This window comes from Pipistrellus kuhlii, unplaced genomic scaffold (assembly GCF_014108245.1).
Source record: "Pipistrellus kuhlii isolate mPipKuh1 unplaced genomic scaffold, mPipKuh1.p scaffold_m20_p_17, whole genome shotgun sequence".
Lineage (NCBI taxonomy): Eukaryota > Metazoa > Chordata > Mammalia > Chiroptera > Vespertilionidae > Pipistrellus > Pipistrellus kuhlii.
This window is the reverse complement of record NW_023425482.1, coordinates 25,927,598-25,945,819: the sequence shown is the minus strand read 5'-3', so window position 1 is coordinate 25,945,819 and position 18,222 is coordinate 25,927,598. Positions and strand designations below refer to the sequence as shown.

The 18,222-nt window shown below is 36.6% G+C and overlaps 1 protein-coding gene and 1 non-coding gene across 17 annotated transcripts in view; both read right to left on the bottom strand.

Moving 5' to 3' along the window:
* The window catches only part of CNOT1 (CCR4-NOT transcription complex subunit 1), a 71,615-nt gene that overhangs the window by 32,980 nt on the left and 20,413 nt on the right, over positions 1 to 18,222 (bottom strand). For 10 of the 16 annotated variants that reach the window (XR_006741875.1, XR_004988432.2, XM_036440243.2 and 7 more), the window contains exons 3-21: positions 17,898 to 18,005; positions 17,250 to 17,348; positions 16,809 to 16,877; positions 16,673 to 16,727; positions 15,987 to 16,190; positions 14,922 to 15,090; positions 13,232 to 13,358; positions 12,970 to 13,080; positions 11,732 to 11,902; positions 10,225 to 10,352; positions 9,209 to 9,449; positions 8,960 to 9,079; positions 7,877 to 7,999; positions 7,523 to 7,674; positions 5,731 to 5,881; positions 4,335 to 4,536; positions 2,422 to 2,568; positions 1,073 to 1,197; positions 548 to 834 (exon numbers count right to left, since the gene is read on the bottom strand). Coding sequence is in view for 14 of the 16 variants with exons in the window: in XM_036440243.2 (XP_036296136.1) it covers positions 548 to 834; positions 1,073 to 1,197; positions 2,422 to 2,568; positions 4,335 to 4,536; positions 5,731 to 5,881; positions 7,523 to 7,674; positions 7,877 to 7,999; positions 8,960 to 9,079; positions 9,209 to 9,449; positions 10,225 to 10,352; positions 11,732 to 11,902; positions 12,970 to 13,080; positions 13,232 to 13,358; positions 14,922 to 15,090; positions 15,987 to 16,190; positions 16,673 to 16,727; positions 16,809 to 16,877; positions 17,250 to 17,348; positions 17,898 to 18,005 (2,789 nt within the window). In the remaining 2 variants the exon portion in view is untranslated. The remainder of the gene's footprint in view (positions 1 to 547; positions 835 to 1,072; positions 1,198 to 2,421; positions 2,569 to 4,334; positions 4,537 to 5,730; positions 5,882 to 7,522; positions 7,675 to 7,876; positions 8,000 to 8,959; positions 9,080 to 9,208; positions 9,450 to 10,224; positions 10,353 to 11,731; positions 11,903 to 12,969; positions 13,081 to 13,231; positions 13,359 to 14,921; positions 15,091 to 15,986; positions 16,191 to 16,672; positions 16,728 to 16,808; positions 16,878 to 17,249; positions 17,349 to 17,897; positions 18,006 to 18,222) is intronic. The other 6 variants (XM_036440245.2, XM_036440249.2, XM_036440244.2 and 3 more) reach the window with 4 other exon arrangements.
* Positions 5,310 to 5,445, bottom strand: LOC118721037. The gene has a single exon (XR_004988609.1). It is a non-coding gene; the product is annotated as a small nucleolar RNA SNORA50 (small nucleolar RNA).

Below are 18,222 nucleotides of genomic sequence, written 5' to 3'. Positions count from 1 at the left end.
AAACAATTTGTAGTTAATCCATACAACAGGATAGTAGTCAGCAACAAATAAACCCTTCTGAACCATGCAGTAAAATGGATGAATTTCGAAAGTACCATGCTAAGTGCAAGAAGTCAGGCCCATACACATTGTGCTTGGGTGAATTCAAACAACAATATGAAAAAACTAGACCAAATCAAATCAGTAGACTTCAACAGGGAGACAAGAGAACTGTTTTGGGGACGATGGATACAATCAGTATCTTGATTGTGATTACACAATTGGAAAAAATTTGTCAAAATTCAAATAACCGTGCACCTAAAATGGTAACTTTCACTGTGCAAAAAGTATACCTCAATAAACAAACTCTCCCTGTGATTTCATTTTATACTGTTCATACCCCTTAATTGATAGGTGTAATTAATTATTTTCACTTCTCATCTACTTCAGTCATTATAAGTTAACATATATATAATAATGAGATTTGACAAGAACCAATTGATAAATGAGTTATTATAAATACTTATATTTAAAAAAAGTAAGTTTCAAAGGAAACCTAACCACTTACCTATTTTTAAATCTATCTAGTGCAGCAATCCCAAAATAATACATTTTGGATCCAAAAGGCTTGCGTAAGGCTTCAAGAACATATCGCAGGGCCAGGCCTAGTGCCATGTAAGTAACCAGCCCTTTTTCAATTATCCCACCAAACAGGCAGGCTGTTATATGTAACTCTTTATCAGGGTACTGGGGGAAAAAACGATATTCTTCAAACAAGTTCCTTAGCATACAATTAAATACTTCTCGTTCCCTCTTTATGGTAGAGTCTTTAAACCTCTGTAGCATTTCTAATACCTGGAAAAGGCAAGACAAAACAATACACAAAAAGAAACTATTATTAAGAGCCTCCCAAAAATGTCCTTAACAGATTAAGCAAAATTATTTCACAATAAACTGAGCTTAAGATAAATGCTAAGATTTTAAATGATGCACAGACATATCAACATACTTTGGGCTGGATTTCTAAAAGCTTTGCAAGGGGCATTTAAGATTTACCTAGACCATAAAGATTTTCATCATCCTAGACACTCACCTCATCAACAGACATGGTTGGATGTGGTGGGTGATTATATATTCTCTGGAAATAGCTGTTTGCTTCATCATCTATCTCTTTACTAAAGTGCTGATTTGCCTCTGGCCACACCTGAGACAAGTCCGCTGTTAGAAACAGAAAAGCAACTAGTGGGCATTTAGGCTCTTACTTCACTCCCCCATAACACACATATAGAGCCAGAGAGACCAAGATAGTTTTAATTTTAAGGGGAAAAATAAACTGAAGAAAGTATTAAGTGGTCAAGTTTTAATATTCAGCTGTTCTAGGTACACATAAAGGATTTTAACAAAACTGCCTTACAACTATGGTTCTAAGTATTTTCTTCAACTGGACTTTAATTATGCCATGAAGGACCACAAAGTTCAAATTCACAATGAATTTACCCTTAATAAACCTTACTCAAGGTTAACAAGTCTTTACTTCACAATAAAAATCATATTTAACATATTAAGAATCACTAATGCATATGCATGACATACTGATATGAACACAAAGCATGCTACAAAACATTAACATTCAGACAAGCCTTTCATACTAACACTGTCAAATTCTGCCTAGTAAATACTTAGTCACGACCACAAAAAAGACTTCTCTGACTTTAGGATAACTAAGGAGGTGAAACTTTAAAGTGTTTTTTTTGTTTGTTTGTTTTACATCATGTACATTATATGGCAATATTTATTTTATTAAATATTGTATAATTAAGGTTATATATATGTCATGAAGTGATAACCTTAAATAAATTATTAAAGCCTCCTGGCTGCTCTTGATTAGTTAAAAAACACTACCACCTTGCCTGGCCAGTGTGACTCAAGTGGCTGAGCATCAACCCATGAATCGGGAGGCCATGGTCGATTTCTGGTTAGGGCACATGCCTGGGTGTGTGGGAGCAGCCAATCAATCTCTTTCATCCTTGATATTTCACTTTCTTTTTCCCCACTCCCTTCGTCTCTGTGAAAGCAATAAAACAACCATCGCACCCCAAAAACCACACCAAAAAAAGTAGGATAAGTATATTCGTCAAATCTAAATATAAGATTTTACTTTTCTCTTTATTATTCGTCACACTTTAAGGATAATACCCCTAAGGATGCTAACCCTCACTTTGTTCTGACAATCCAGATCAAAGGTAGAGTGACTCATCAAATTTTCATTTTAGTAATTCAAATTTGTGCATTTGCTCCTACTGATCTAAGAAATACATCAACATATGGCTCTAAATATCTTAAGTCAATGTTTTTGTCCATAGAACTATAGACAACCAATTGGACATAAAAGTTTATGTTCTTCAGTCATACTTCACAATCACAGACAACACTACCACTTACAAGGTTTCATCTTACTCTGCTGGAATGTAGGCTGGTTCAGTCCAGAGGTGCCCAGTTTCCTCTGCACAAAAGGATCGTTATTCACTGCAGGGAGTCCAAGCGCCCCAGTTCCTATACCAGTCAGGCTGCCTGTGCCAAGACCACCTACTAGAAAGAACGAAGCAGCCAGAAGTCTTATCATTACTCATGTTCTTGACTTTAATTACATCAAAGATATAAGTTCTTATTTAAAAAGGTCTTTGTTAATTATCTTACAATGTCTATTTAATTTTGTAGAAAATCCAAACTAGTAAAAGTAGACAAAAACAAACTGCAAAATTTAGTTAGCATTTAGAATTATTCATTTCTTTATATTCTTTATAACATTAAAATGCAAAATTTTAACTATTGAGGTATATGTTCTCATATGTGATATAGGTAGCCAAAATAAGGACGACTTGGTTTCCTCAGTGATTAAAACTGAAGACTTTCATACTATTAAGTTAGCATGAGTCAGGACTTCTTTTTTTCCCACAACACTAGCAAACAAAATTATTTTAATAACTAGGACTTTGCTAAGGCCTTATTAGAGTAAATTTGTTTTAAATGAAAGACAATCAGGGCTAGAACCATATAGCAGCAGTGTAAACTAGGTTACAGAGTCATTACATTTCAGTCCTTAGGTTTTAATAATATTCTAAACTTAATAGTCTGAAAGATAAAAGGTGAATACAGCTGAGAAGAAACAATTGGGTCTAAGAAAGGGGGGGAAATGTAACCTTTATTTCAATATAAAATTATAAGCCAAAGAATTTTAAAAGCTTGAAAACGTTGTAGAATCTTATAATAATAAAAGTGTAATATGTTAATTAGACCTGAAGTCCTTCCACAGGGCCTTAGGGAGGAAGCCGGGGGTACAAGGGAAGCCTGGGTCCAGATGCCAGAGGGAAGCTGGTGCTGGCAGCCAAGGGAAGGAAGGCCTACTCTTGCAGGAATTTCATGCATCATGCCTCTAGCTTACTATCATTTTCAAGGTAGGTTAAAAAAATAAATAAATAAAAATAAAAAAAACCCCAGCAGAACATACATCTGAATCTGATGTGCGAAATATTTTCTACCTTGAATAACTCATAAAGCTGTCAGTTCTTGATCTAAGCCTAAGTCCTTTAAAATGTGTAATTAACACATTTGTCACTGTTTATATTATCATTTGGTAATACAGAATCTTCACTGAATTCAACTTTACAACTAAAACATTGTAATTTAAAAATATTAGACCCAGTGCACGAAATTCATGAATGGGGGGAAGGGGGGGTCCCTCAGCCCAGCCTGCATCCTCTCCAATCTGGGACCACTTCGCAGAATGTCCCACAGGGATCGGGCCTAAACCACCAGTCAGACATCCCTCTCACACTGGCTTCTAACCACTTGCCTGCCTGATTGCCCCTAACCACTCTGCCTGCCAGCCTCCTAACCGCTCCCCTGGTGGACTGAATGCCAACTAACTGCTTCCCTGCAGGCATGATTGTCTCCAACTGCCTTCCCCTGCGGGACTAAGAGGACTGGGGGACTGAGGCTGGATGAGGCGGGGCTGAGGGTTCTGGGCACCACTATCTTGTGAGGGTGTGGAAGTCTATTAGCATATTCCCTCTTTTTTGGCTGTGGGCACCACCATCTTGTGAGGGTGTGGAAGTCTATTAACATATTCCCTCTTTATTGGCTGTGGGGACCACCATCTTGTGAGGGTATGGTGGTCAATTAGTATATTCCCTCTCTTATTAAATAGGCTGTTTTTCTCTTCTCAACTATGGGTGTTGAAGCCACCTTTTATAATTTAATTTAAGCAGTTTTTCTTATCTTAAGTCACTCCAAACACCACAAACTAAGGCACAGTGAATATTATAGATACCTTGCGTCCTCACCCACCCCCTTACCTGGAAGCTGTGATGAAAGTCCTCCAATACCACTGAATGCAGTTGTTTGATTTGGAGTAGAAAGGGGTGGGAATGCTTTTGCTGGTGACTGAGGGGTACTGAAGGCAGAACCCAAATTTGGAGGAAAACCCTGCATACTCTGAGTGTGAGGGGCAGCTGAACCACCTATACTAAGAGATGCCATTCCAGCAAGAGGGTCAATCTAAAGAAAAACATTATAAAAATATATTAATGATAAATATATGACACAAGTAAAGCAATCTTTAGCAACAGTTTTGTATGCTTAATAAGTAAACCACAAAACTTCCCACACAATTGTGATGATACTTGAATCCCAAATGAAGTATGACCGTCTTTTTTCTTACTATTACAAATGGAATACATTAGAAGAATAAACCCCTGCCAAATTACCAAAGCCATAATATGAAGGCTACAGAACTTAAAAAACCTTTTAAGATGAACTGCCCTATAGTTGTAATACTAAGTAAGCATTTAGTAGTGACACAGGACAGTTATTACATTAGGTTCTTACAATTTCCAATAAGCCCCTTTAAAACAAAAAGAATTTCTCTAACATACTTAACTTGCAACACAATAAAAGAATTAGAAAGCAGAAATCATCCAGTCAAAACAAGCAAATCTAGTCAAAATTTGAAAATCTTGGGGGTTGGAAACGATTAGCTCTAGTTTAATTTTAAAACACAAACAAAACAACAAAAACAAGGTATGCTATTCACCAATATTTTTAAAAATGTTTTATAGCTGCACTTCCAAGCTTCTTAGTTTGTGACATTATTTCAGATCTTCATGACTATAGAAAATGATACACCAAATGCCTTTCAGAAAATGGCCACTGAGAATCACTAAATGTTCTTGCTTTTCTTAAACCCCAATCTGCCATTCAATGCAGCTGAAAATAGAAGTGGAATGTGTTGCTCCCAGAGAGAAGGGGTGGCTGGTGTCAGGGAGTAACTTAAATGTACCTTGTTTTTAAAAGAGCAGTTCAGTTGAGAGCTGAAGAGCCCCAGTTATAACAAGTCCTTATGCTCTAGCACTGTTGCTTGGCCCGAGAAGCTACAAACAAGACACATCAGGTTCAAAGGCAGTGCTTATTTCTCAAGTCTAAGTTATTCTTATTTTAAAAAGAAGCCCTTATCTTTTACCTACATAAGTTATTTTGTATCTTTCCTATCAGAGTCACGTCCTATTGCATGATCAAAATATATTCCAGAATATAATGCCTACCTCCTTTAAAATGTAGTTTGCTAGACATGCAGTTATCTAAAATGTGATAAAATTCAATTTTTCCTTTGAGTAGATTAATGATGATGTAGAAGTTTATTCTATTCCAAGTCTACAAACACATGCGGAAATACCAATGGTAGAATTCCTTTACCTGAACAGGAGAAATGGCATCTAAGCTGCTAGCACTGGGAGGGCGTCCTTTCGGCATAACTCCAGGTGGTGGCTGTCTGGCCTTATTCATGACATTGCTGCAATTGGCTACCATGGTGAGAATGGTTTCTGATAATTCCTGAGACACACTCCTAAAGAGAAAAGAAAGTGAAAAAGATCACTTGTTATTCCCCAGAACATCTAAATGACCAGAATAGATTCTCTAATGAAAAAAATTTGCTAGAACACTTGGTTAAATTTCCACTACATCTTATGTCTTTCCACCTGTCATTAATCACTAGAATTTTCTAACCATTGGCTTTCTCTTAGAAGTCTATTTTACATCTCTGAAACTAAACCATGTACACAGTACAACCAATATATGTTAAAATATTCCAAGAAACAATCCATATTCTCAACCACTTTGTCAAAAATTATGCACAAATTATACAAGTTTCTCATAGTCAAAAGATAAAGATAAAAAAATGACTGCCTCCTAAAATATCAAATTCCAGGAAAAATGTTTAACAAAAAAACCCACCTTCCTGTCTTTGGACGTTATTGCCTCATTAAACTGTGGAACACTTTGCAATCATAAACTCTATACAAACTTGGTACTGTCTTAGATATTAATTCCTAAATTCAGAATCTTACTTCTGGCTTAGGAAGTAAAACTAGCCCTAGCCCAATGGTCGCCAACCGGTGGTTGGTGACCACTACCATAGCTGGTTTGGGTCAATTCTTTTTATTTTTAAAAAAATATATTTTATTGCCGGGACCGGTTTGGCTCAATGGATAAAGCGTCGGCTTGGGGACTGAAGGGACCCGGGTTCGATTCCGGTCAAGGGCATGTACCTTGGTTGCGGGCATATCCCCAGTAGGGGGTGTGCAAGAGGCAGCTGATCGATGACACTCTCTCATCGATGTTTCTAACTCTCTATCTCCCTCCCTTCCTCTCTGTATAAAATCAATAAAAAATATATTAAAATAAATAAATAAATAAATATATATATATATATATATATATATATATATATATATTTTATTGATTTTTTACAGAAAGGAAGAGAGAGTTAGAAACATCGATGAGAGAAAATCATTGATCAGCTGCCTCTTGCACACCCCCTAGTGGGGATGTGCCTGCAACCAAGGTACATGCCCTTGACCAGAATCAAACCCGGGACCTTTCTATCCGCAGACCGATGCTCCATCCATTCAGCAAAACCGGTTTTGGTTTGGGTCAATTCTTAGAGCTTGTGGACAGAAGGGTCCCAGGTTGATTCTGGCCAAGGGCACATGCCTGGTTGTGGGCTTGATCCCCAGTAGGGGGCATGCAGGAGGCAGCCGGTCAATGATTCTTTCATCACTGATGTTTGTTTCTCTCTTTCCCCTTCCTCTCTGAATCAATAAAAATATTTTTTAATTAGCACATTTAAAAAAAATCCCTAAGAACCTAACTTTCCATTTTAATAATTTTTAAAGTTCAAACTAACTCAAAACAAGGGGGGGGGGGGAGTTGTTTTTTTTATAAGTCAACAAAATTGACCAAGACAAATTATTAAAATTTAAAGGACAGTACTATGAACCTTACAAAATTGAGACTATAAGGGTATATAATATAAAACAATTTTATGCCAACACATCAGATAACCTAGATGAAATGGACACTTTGTAGAAAGACACAAACTACCAAAACCAAAAAAAGAAAAAGAAAGTCTGAATAGACCTATACCAAGTAGATATACTGAATTGGTAATTAAAAAAATGGTCATTCACAAGCATGCTCTTCTTACCCTGCACAAGCTTGTAAACAGGCCAACATTGTCGCCAGAGTTTCCGGAGGAAGTTGAGCACTTTTGGGCTGATCTTTCTCTGGGGCAAGTCCACCCAAAATAGAAGGACACCGCCTCTTTAAAAAAGTCATGCATGCCTGGATAAAAGGTTCCTGAGAAAGAGAAACATCTTTCAGTGTATTTGAAAGTGATCTTAATTGCTTTCAGTTTAAAAATAAATTGATTTCAGATTAAAGACCAAGCAATTTAACTAAAATCCAGAATAACATCTTAATTGCCATTTAAATAATTATTTTTCTTTGGCTATTTTAGCCATCGATATTTAAAATTACTAACAAATGGACAAATCCTTACTCCATGCTCTCGAATTTTATCTGTGAGCCATTTGTCAAGTTTGAGGTATTCACGACGTGAAGCAAGTGCAGCAAGGTCAATAACAAAGGCAAATGGAGTACCATTTAGCAGCATTGACAAGGCCTAAAGAAAAGAATATTAGAAACTATAAGTCAAACAATTAAGTAATTTTCTCTTCTCTGTCCTATTTTCTGTTGCCTGCTTTTATTTTCACAAACAAAGTGCTAACATTTTCTTGGCCATAATGTTTTAAATAGGTTAACATTAGTCCCTACTTAAAATAAGGTCAACATTTCAACCCGACTTTACCTTCAAAATAAGCTTTACCCTATGCTTTTTTAAATAACTAAATCTAAAGCAGAATAAGACAAAAAGAATGAAAAATAACCCTAACCCTGTTTAAAAAATCTAAACTCAGGCTTATTTGAACCTCTGCAGAACTATAATACTATATCCCTAATTATGAAAAGACATCAAGAGTCAGACTATTTCTCAAAAAGTCCCATCAATGCTAATGAAATATGCAAAAGGGTTGAAACCTAAGCAATTTTTCCAAAAATTATATCTCCCAGATTACATCTGAAAAAAAGTCAATTATGACTTCTTTTAAAATAAAATAGATTTACAAATATCATTGAAAGACTAAACAAAATTCAATCCAATATAAATTAATTGTGCCACTTAAATTACAACTACTCTGCTACCTAGTTGGCACGGTACAGCAATTGAGCATCAACTTATGAACCAGGATTGTCATGGTTCAATTCCCAGTCAGGGCACATGCCCTGGTTGTAGGCTCAATCCTCAGTGCAGGAGGCAGCCAATCAATGATTCTCTCTTATCAATGTTTCTCTCTCTCTCCCTCTCCCTTCCTCTCTGAAATCAATTAAAATATATTTAAAAAACAAACAATTTCTGGTTTCCATTTCCTTTCTACTTACAAGACAAAATTTGTATCTCAACTCAGCTCACTCTAGCTAAAAGCTAGTTAAATTTGAATTCTTCATAAGGCATATATTACATAAAAAATGTTAATTTTTATAATTAATAAATAAAAGTGTTATTCTGCCCCTCCAAGCTCACCTTCAAGTCCTGGGCCACATCAAGTATTCGAGACAATTTGGCCTGGTCATACTGCTCTCCTCGCATGTACCATTCTGCCATTGCATGCATGATAAGTTGGCGGATAGAGGGAGACTGTCCCTAAGGAAAGAAAAAGAGGGTTAAATGGCAATCCTGCAGAACACTGACAGGCACTATTCCAAATGCCCAGCTAAGACGGACAATTTCTCTCACTGAACATCATCCAACGAAGAAATGGTCATGTCTCACCTGCCCATGCCATGCATAGTGCAAAATAATAGCTGAGTTAGGATGGTTTCCAAGGAAAATTGGCATCAGAGTAGAGATGAGTTCATGGCGCAAGGTGTGCCAGTTGCTGTTGATTTGCAGTAAGGCCATTACCAGCATGTCTGGACAGTGTTTGATAGGGAAACTGAAGAGCTGTTTGACTTGCTCATATTGTCCCACCTCTGCAAGCCTCAGTAGAGATTCAATCAAATCCAAGCTCTTCCTAACAAAAATGAAAGTAAAATACTCCATCAATGAAAATCTTGATATACATTATTCTTTTTACAAATAAGTGATACCAGCTATCAGGATAAAACCAATTTGTTGTCATCATTTAATATTTAAAATACTCTAACCATTGGTGCTGTTCACCTGAAAAATATATGCTGCTATGCTATCAGACTAATTTCAAAGGCAATCCAAATGAATGAAACATTATGAAGTAGATAACTTTGGGGACCAATCCAGCCCCACCCTTTCCCTTTATACAGCCATGTGTGGATTCAACAGTAATGAAGGTATTTTCACTATCCTTACTTCCCATCCCCAAAGAGAAGTGATTTGGATTCAGAAGAAACCTACTAGGCCAGAGGCAGATTCTCCTTCAGAAACTTGGAATTGGAACTCAGAGAAAATAGCTACTTTTGCTGAAAATATTAGACTTGATGGGTTGGCCTTCTTGAGCTATTCTTACTTAATAGAAAGCAACTCTACAGACAAGACAGAGATCTAATACTAAGGGAGACTTACAAATCTCCTTCCAATATTTAACAGTTTCAGAAAATATCTAATGGGCACCCTTACAAGAGAAGAGATACAATTATCTCCTGATACAAAACTAAAAGTAGATTTATCATCCTCTATAAAAATTTAAGGTAACTAGGCTAATTAAAAATACTATTACAATGAAACCTTTTAACTATGTAATTGCTCACTACTAACTTTATTTTTCAAGTAATAGAAGTAATCCTTTCAAGAGTAGTGAGATGATTACTTACCACGTGGCAATTTCTCGATTGTCATCCTCTGGTGGTGCTTTCAGAATATCAATGACAACAGTATGACAAGGATAGTCAGCAAAACAGAAGATCTCTGGATTTATAAGGGAATGCTGAATAAAGGAGAGCTGGAACAAGAGAAAAATGCTCTTACTAACATAAATAACAGTGAATGCTTATAAAAATCTGAAACATTAGGCTACCTTTCATCATAAGGTTATTAGAATGACAATTTCCCTTTAAAATCTAAATTATTTGCTCTTTCAAAATCACAGACAAATCAAACAGATAAACGCTGTAGGATGAAATGGCGTTGGAGATAAACATCATTAACAGTTTGATTGCTAAACTTCAACTCAGTATAATACTAAACTATGATAGTGTTCCTTCAAATTTATGAGTCTCTGCTTTTCTGAGCCATGTAAAATTCTACTTTAAAAAAATAGTTTAACCAATGGATAAATGGCACTATATAAGAAATGTCATCTCCCAATACAACAAGGTTGAGGGTTCAATCCTCGGTCAGCTGCAGAGTATCATGTTAAGTGAAATGAGTCAGTCAGAGAAAGGTAAGTATCACATGATCTCACTCACATGTGGAATCTAAGTAACAAAATAAACTGATAAACAAGTATATCCAGAGAGATGGAAGCATGAAACAGTGTGTGGAATCTTGGAGGGTGAGTGGGTAGGTGGGTGGCAGATAATCAACCAAGAACCTAGGAAGCATATATGCATGGCCTGTGGACACAGACAATGGGGCAGGGTAGTGAGGACCTGGGTCAGACTGGAGGTGGTCAATGGGGGGAAAAGGTAGAAATATGTAATACTTTCAACAATAAATATTTAAAAAAAAAAAAAAAATCCTCAGGTAAGAAACATACAAGAATCAACCAATTAATGGTCCGGCTGGTGTCATTCAGTGATTTTTCAACCTAAATCAGAAGGTCATGGTTGGATTCCTGGTCAGAGCACATGTTGGGGGTACAGGCTCAATCCCCAGTAAGGGGCATGCAGGAGGCAGCAGATCAATGATTCTAATCATTGATGTTTCTCTCTCTCTCTTTCTCTTCTTCTCTTTAAAGTAAAATAAATGGCCGAAACCGGTGTGGCTCAGTGGATAGAGCGTCGGCCTGCAGACTGAAAGGTCCCGGGTTCGATTCCGGTCAAGGGCATGTACCTTGGTTGCGGGCACATCCCCGGTGGGGGGTGTGCAGGAGGCAGCTGATCGATGTTTCTCTCTCGTCGATGTTCCTGACTCTCTATCCCTCTCCCTTCCTCTCTGTAAAAAATCAATAAAATATATTAAAAAAAAATAAAATAAAATAAAGTAAAATAAATGTAAATATAGAAGAATCAACCAATGAATGCATAAATGGAACAAATCAATGTCTCTTATCTCTCTCCTCTCACTCCCTTCCTCTTGCTTTAAAAAATCAACAAATTTAAAAAAAAGAAATACGTCACTGGTTTGTTCCCTTTCTATAGCTAAACACCATTCATTTACCTGGCCTTCTGCGTTTTTCCAAGGTCTATATATGAGGTCTACTGGGAACACGTCCATACCCAATCCCCTTTGAATGCCATAAACCACATTATGAAGTCCTTTACTGTCACGAATTTGAAATCCAGGATGATCCAGTTCATAAGTTACTTCCTTGAAATTCAAAGCCGGGTTCTAAATAGAAAAAAAATTCAAATTTGAATGAACAAAAGTGTACATATTTCATATTTTATGCTTTATCCAAAAAGCCAAATTAAATCTGAAGTTCAGTCAAGATGTTCCAATTATAAACTCAAAATCACCTAAATCTTTCTGGCATTTCCAATGAAAATTAGAAAGGTAAATTCTTAATATATAAACTAAACTGTCTCTACTAGCAGGGTACTCTAACCATTCAATTCATGACCTACTTCTGACCACATGGTACACAAATGGAACTCTCTTCCCCTACTTAAGTCCAACGACCACGCCCATCCCAGTGTGGCAAATAAGAAACTCTTCACTCAATGTCTCCTCTTTATATCAAAATTATACTACCTTGGAACAAATATGCAAAAGTACCGGTAAATAAATTGTAACAAACACCATTCTTCATTAACTAAGGATTTTCCCCTAAAAGCCTACCAATGTGTGCATTAGGAAAAGTCTAGATTATTTATATCAAAATGACATAAAATTGTTAAAAAATGTTCTTTGAAAAGGAATTCAAAAAAAGCTTGAGATTTAAAAAACACACAAAGGAAACAAATATATAGAACATAATTTACCAGACACTTTGCACAAAGTACTAAGTATATTTTATGCTTGAAAGAAAAAAGGCTATGAACATTTTGCACTTAAAATCTCCACTTAAAGCATCACAGTCTATTTAATTTTACCCTAAAATGACACCTGTTAAGCCATAAAAACTTTTTTCCTCTTTCTATTTAATTTCATCCCATGCACCAAGAGGTCATGCATGGGTTCAATTCCTGATCAAGTGCATGCCGGGGTTGCGTCCTTGATCACCAGTAGGGGGTGTGCAGCAAGCAGCTGATCAATGTTATTGTTTCTCATTAATATTTCTATCTCTTGATGTTTCTAACTTCCTCTCTCTAAAAATCAATAAAAACTTTTTTTTAAGTTTTATAGAATACATTGCTGCACTCATTCAGGTTGGCATTTTATTCATTAAAATTTACTTTCTGTGGGCTACATCATACTAAAAGCATGAATGTAAAATCATGATTATGTGTATTTACCAGCTCTTTGAGAACATCAATCAAGACTTCTACATTCCATGTATGTGCCTGTGCGCCATCACTTTTATCTTTTCCATCACTCCAGATCCCACTGCCAGGAGCAGAGATACTCTGTCAAAGTAAAGTATGAATTAAATAAACCCAACTACTTAATGTGCTCAGCTCTGATTGGCAGAATAACCAATCATAATGTAATTTAATAAATGGGAAGGGAAAGGGTGCACTTCATTCATGTTGCAAAATTGCTGATCTCTACACTTACCTGCAATGGAATTCCATCTGTTAATCCTGAATGAGTTCGAGCCATCATTCCCAAAACCCTTGCTACCTGGCCAGCTGTTACCTCCCGAACACCAAACTGCATGATTATATTGCGACATTCTTCGATACTGAAACAGAAATTAAACTTTAGAAAACACTACCATCATCAATATCAAGGCTAAGAAATGCTAACATAAAATGAGCCCTTGAGTGAAATCCCTCGTTTTACTGATATAGGCAGAGTATAAAATTTCTTATTACTTTTATATAGGTGTGAGAGAGAAGAAAGGGAGAAAGGGAGAAAGGGAGGAAGAGAGGAAGGGAGGAAGGGAGGAGGAGAAGGGGAGAGAGAAAGAGAGAGGGAGAGGAGAGAGGAAAACATCTATGTGAGAACGAAACATCAACTGGTTGCCTTTCGTATGTGCATAGACAGGGATCAAAACCACAACCCAGGTATGTGTCATCACCAGCAATTGAACAGGCAACCCTTCGGTGCACAAATAACGGGAAGAGCCACTCCAGCTGGGCTGAATAAGTTCCTCTTTAAAATACTGATATTCACCCTAGCCCCGTGATGGGCAAACTGCGGCTCGCAAGCCACATGCGGTTCTTTGGCCCCTTGTGTGTGGCTCTTCTACAAAACACCACCGCCTGGGCAAGTCTATTTTGAATAAGTGGCATTAGAAGAAGTTTAAGTTTAAAAAATGTGGCTCTCAAAAGCAATTTCAATTGTTGTACTGCTGGTATTTGGCTCTGTTGACTAACGGTTTGCCGACCACTGCCCTCGCTGGTTTGGCTCAGTGGGTAGAGCGTTGGCCTGCAGACCAAGGGCACATACCTTGGTTGTAGGCTCCTACCTGGTCGGGGCTTGTTCAAGAGACAACCAATTGATGTCTCTCTCTCACATCAATGTTTCTCTCTGTCTTTCCCTCTCTCTTCCACTCTCCCTAAAAATCAATGGAGAAATATCCTTGGGCGAGGATTAGCAAAAAAAGAAAATACTCATATTCGAGGTAAGTTTAATTGTTCTGGAATGTATGAAGCCTTAAAATACATCCTAACTTTTCACTTTGCCATTGAGGTTGAATTAAACAGAAATTTTATGCCAGGCACATACACACACAACAAATATAATTTCAAAATACACTGGAAATGTGGTTTATATGAGTTTTAAAGACATTATAAAAATTGCACGTAAAGTCAAATCAAAGCACATAAATGCCCTTAATAACTTACTCTCACAAAAATATTAGCAATCTACAATATTACAGTTGTAAGTTCTATTCACTTCCTTTGGTGCCCCTGGCAGGTGACAAGAATGTGCAATAGCAGGGCATAAAAAAAGGCAGAAAAGGAAGGAGGTAGGAGGTGGAAGATGAAGGTACAGTGAGGAAATTCCATGTGGGGGCAGGACGGAGAAACACTTGCCTCAGTGTTCTCTTCCGTTCAAATCTAAAAACCTCTCTCTGGCAACTAGGTTAGGCAGCTGTGGTGTCTACATTTGATGGGGAAAGGCGGAGGCACGAATAGATAGAAATTTGCTGCCACCAAAACTAGTATGTGGAAGATTAAATTTTAAGCAAATTCTTGAGAGGAAAGTTGGTAATACATTAAGTAATCTTAAGAGCTTGCTTTAAAGAATTACACTGTGACTGACACAAGAGTAATCAATTTAGTGTTTTGCTACCAACCTTGCACAAAAGCCATAGCCTACTTCTTGCATGAAATCAGCCAAAGAGCTCTCCATCATGGTTTTAGCTACCCCTCCAGAATCAGGCAGGATCCTGTCCATTAGAATGTCCCGTTTTTCAGGGTATAAAAGTGGTGCAAGCACCACGGGACAGCGTTCCTGGGGAAAATCTAAGGAAGGAAAAAAAAGGTTACGAGTGCTATGCTAATTAAAAAACAAACTATTTCTCTTAGTCCTTCAAACCTGATTCTTCCACAAATTTATATTCAAATAAAAAATCTGTTCAGTTTTTTCCACACCAGCTAGCCTGAGCTATGACTTCAGCTTCAATTCCAAAATTTGAATGTTTTTTTATAACACAGCAATTAATCAGTGTATTTTCCATTTTGTATATTATGACCCACTATCTACTGACCAATTCACACCTAAGTAGTACTTTAAATTTTCATGATATAGCTATCAATTCCAATACAAGGAAGGCATCAGAAACAAGTAATTCCAATATCAGAATCTATTTAAATTAAGTAGAAAACTTGAGTATTAATCTATATAAACAAAAGAAACAATAAAAATGGATACAGACTGGTCCACTATCAAAGATTTGCCCTTAAAAAAAAAAAAAAAAAAAAAAAAAGATTTGCCCTTAAAAAAAAAGACTACTTTTCTCTCTAAAAATCAGAGGAAGAAAGGATATGATAGAAGGAACTGTCTTAGCCTAACAATGCCAGTAGCCAAGGAATTAAAGTATGTCCAAGTGACTAATTTTTCAAACTAAAAAGAACAATATATATAGTCTCTGTCTCCCCAAGATACAAAAAAGACTGTATGAAAACATCCCACTTCTTAAACATGAGGCTGTATTTATATAACAAGATTATTGATAAAGTTAGGTTGGTTTTATACCTTCCCTATGAGGCTTTTATGACTTTCATATTTTAAAATATACAATACGCACGTCCTTAAAAGATTACCAACTTAAGAACAGAAAGGTAAATCAGCCTTCACTTATATTCTAAATGCATCATCCAAAGACAGAAACTTTTGTGGGCTACAGGCACTCCTTTACCTCTGCGCAGCGTCTTAAGAAAAGCGTCTATCTGCTCCTGTCCAACTCCAAAGGCGCCCTTCTGCCCAAAGAGGAGATGGGAGAGGAGGAGGTGTAGGACCTCTATTGCGATATCTTGGAAGCCACCTTCTTGATTTCCACTGACGTCTGCGTCAATGTAAGAACGCAGAAGATCTGGGAGCTTCTGTTTGATAAATTGGGCAGCTAGAAGACAGGTAAACAAAAACCCGTAAGTTATTTTTGCACCGCAACAGGAAAAAGGTCACATAAAATCAAAATATAGATGAATCATTATCATTCACCAACTCATCCTTCACCCTCTAAATTTTTCATAGACCTACTAGAGTAGGTATTAAAATAAGAGACCAATTGCCAAGGAATGGGGGAGGGGGAAATGAAGAGTTGTCTCATAATGTTTCATTTTTGCAAAATGAATTCTCAACATCTGTTACACCACAACATAATCATCGTTAACACTACTAACTACACACTTAGAAGTTATGAAAGGTAAATTTTATGAGTTTTTACCATACATGCATACATATATATACAGGAGACAAAAAAAAAAATTCTTACATTATCCTTATTCTCTAAATCTACAACTATGCAACCTTAAGATTAAAACAAAAAACAAAAAAAACTCATGGACTTTAAAGAATCTAAGCTCTTTAGGAAAAAGAACTTACCAAAACCTCTGAGATCTGAGCTGGAAGAATTCAAGAGGGCAAGGCCAAAAATTACCTGAAAAAGTAAGGGTTAGATTAATCAACTAGTTGTTTTTAATTTTAATTTTGCCTACATCTCTTCTCTTAAGTCACTTACCTCTTGTACTTTGCTTAACTTGAGAACTTTACTTAGCTGGGCAAATAAGTGGGGTGCAGGCTTTAAACTCTGAAACAAACCAAACTTTATTTTAAAACAAGAACTTACAATTTTCAAAGTTTACGAAAGCACTTATTCACCCAATTGTTGAACTACACGGAGTCACATAATTCTGTAGTGCTGCTAGAAATACTACATCAAGCCCCAGAACTGTGGAATGACAAGCTTAAGTCTTCACATGTTCTGATTTTAGTAAGATTTTCTATTTACTATGAAACTACGGTATTTTGACTTTGTTACAAAGCTACAAAAACCCCAACGTAACTACTTAAAATTTTTAAATTAAAATGTGACGTTATGAGATCATGGTTTATGGCATTTTTAGAAAGCCTACTAAGAGATCACGTTCTTAGAACTACTAAAGACAAAAACAATACCAACCTTCTGATAGTGCAATGGGTTATCAATGGCATAGGACAACGTAGAGATAAAATTTGGCTTTGTAATCAGTGAAGCACACTCCTGAATCAGAAACTGAGTCTTTAAAAATAAAAAAATAAAAATTTTCATTAGCATTGTTATATTGCAAATAAAAGCAGAGGTACTCAAAACGTTAAAGTGTAATCCAGTATTATACACTATTTCTACATTATAACAGCAGCTCTTTAAAAATCCCTTTAAACCACTTAACAACAAGTGTTAAGCCAAACAAAAATCCCTACAGAATAGAGTACAGACAGGATAATTATAAGGAAAGTTCTGACAAACTGTTACCAGACTGAAAATAAAGCCAAAGAAACTCAATCTAGGAGGAGATATCTCCCCTCTGCCTCATTTGCTTATCAAGCAAGACTCCCCCACATTCCTGCTTTCCTTCAGGCAGATCTGATCTCCAGCTCTCTAAGCCAGAATTAGGTGCTGTAAGGTCTACAACCAGGCAGAAGGAGGAAGGCCAAAGGGGGAGGGGGGGAGTCCCAATAACTTTTAGCCATTCAGCTAAGATTATTTCTGGATGATCTTTGTATGATTTTCTATATACACCATGCCCAAAACACAATTAAGTCAACAAACTTGGTATGTCCCACATACCTGATGAAAATCTTTGCCACTGCTTTTACCATCGCCACTGAAATCCACATGCGAAAATAGGCAGCGTAATAAATGCCTGTCTGCCTCAGGACCGTGCCGATTCACAATCTAAAATGACCAAAAAAGAGTTTGTATTCAATATTAAGAGAGATTTAAAAACAAAAACAAGCTTTAGGAAAAAATCCCAAGTTACATTAATGGTTCATTTTGGAGTAAGAGTTATAGGAATTACTGAGATGGCATTATCAATATTTTAAAATTAAACATTTCTAAAGTGTTTCCTACAGTCACTGGCAGGAAGCACAGAAGAAAAACTACCAAGAGC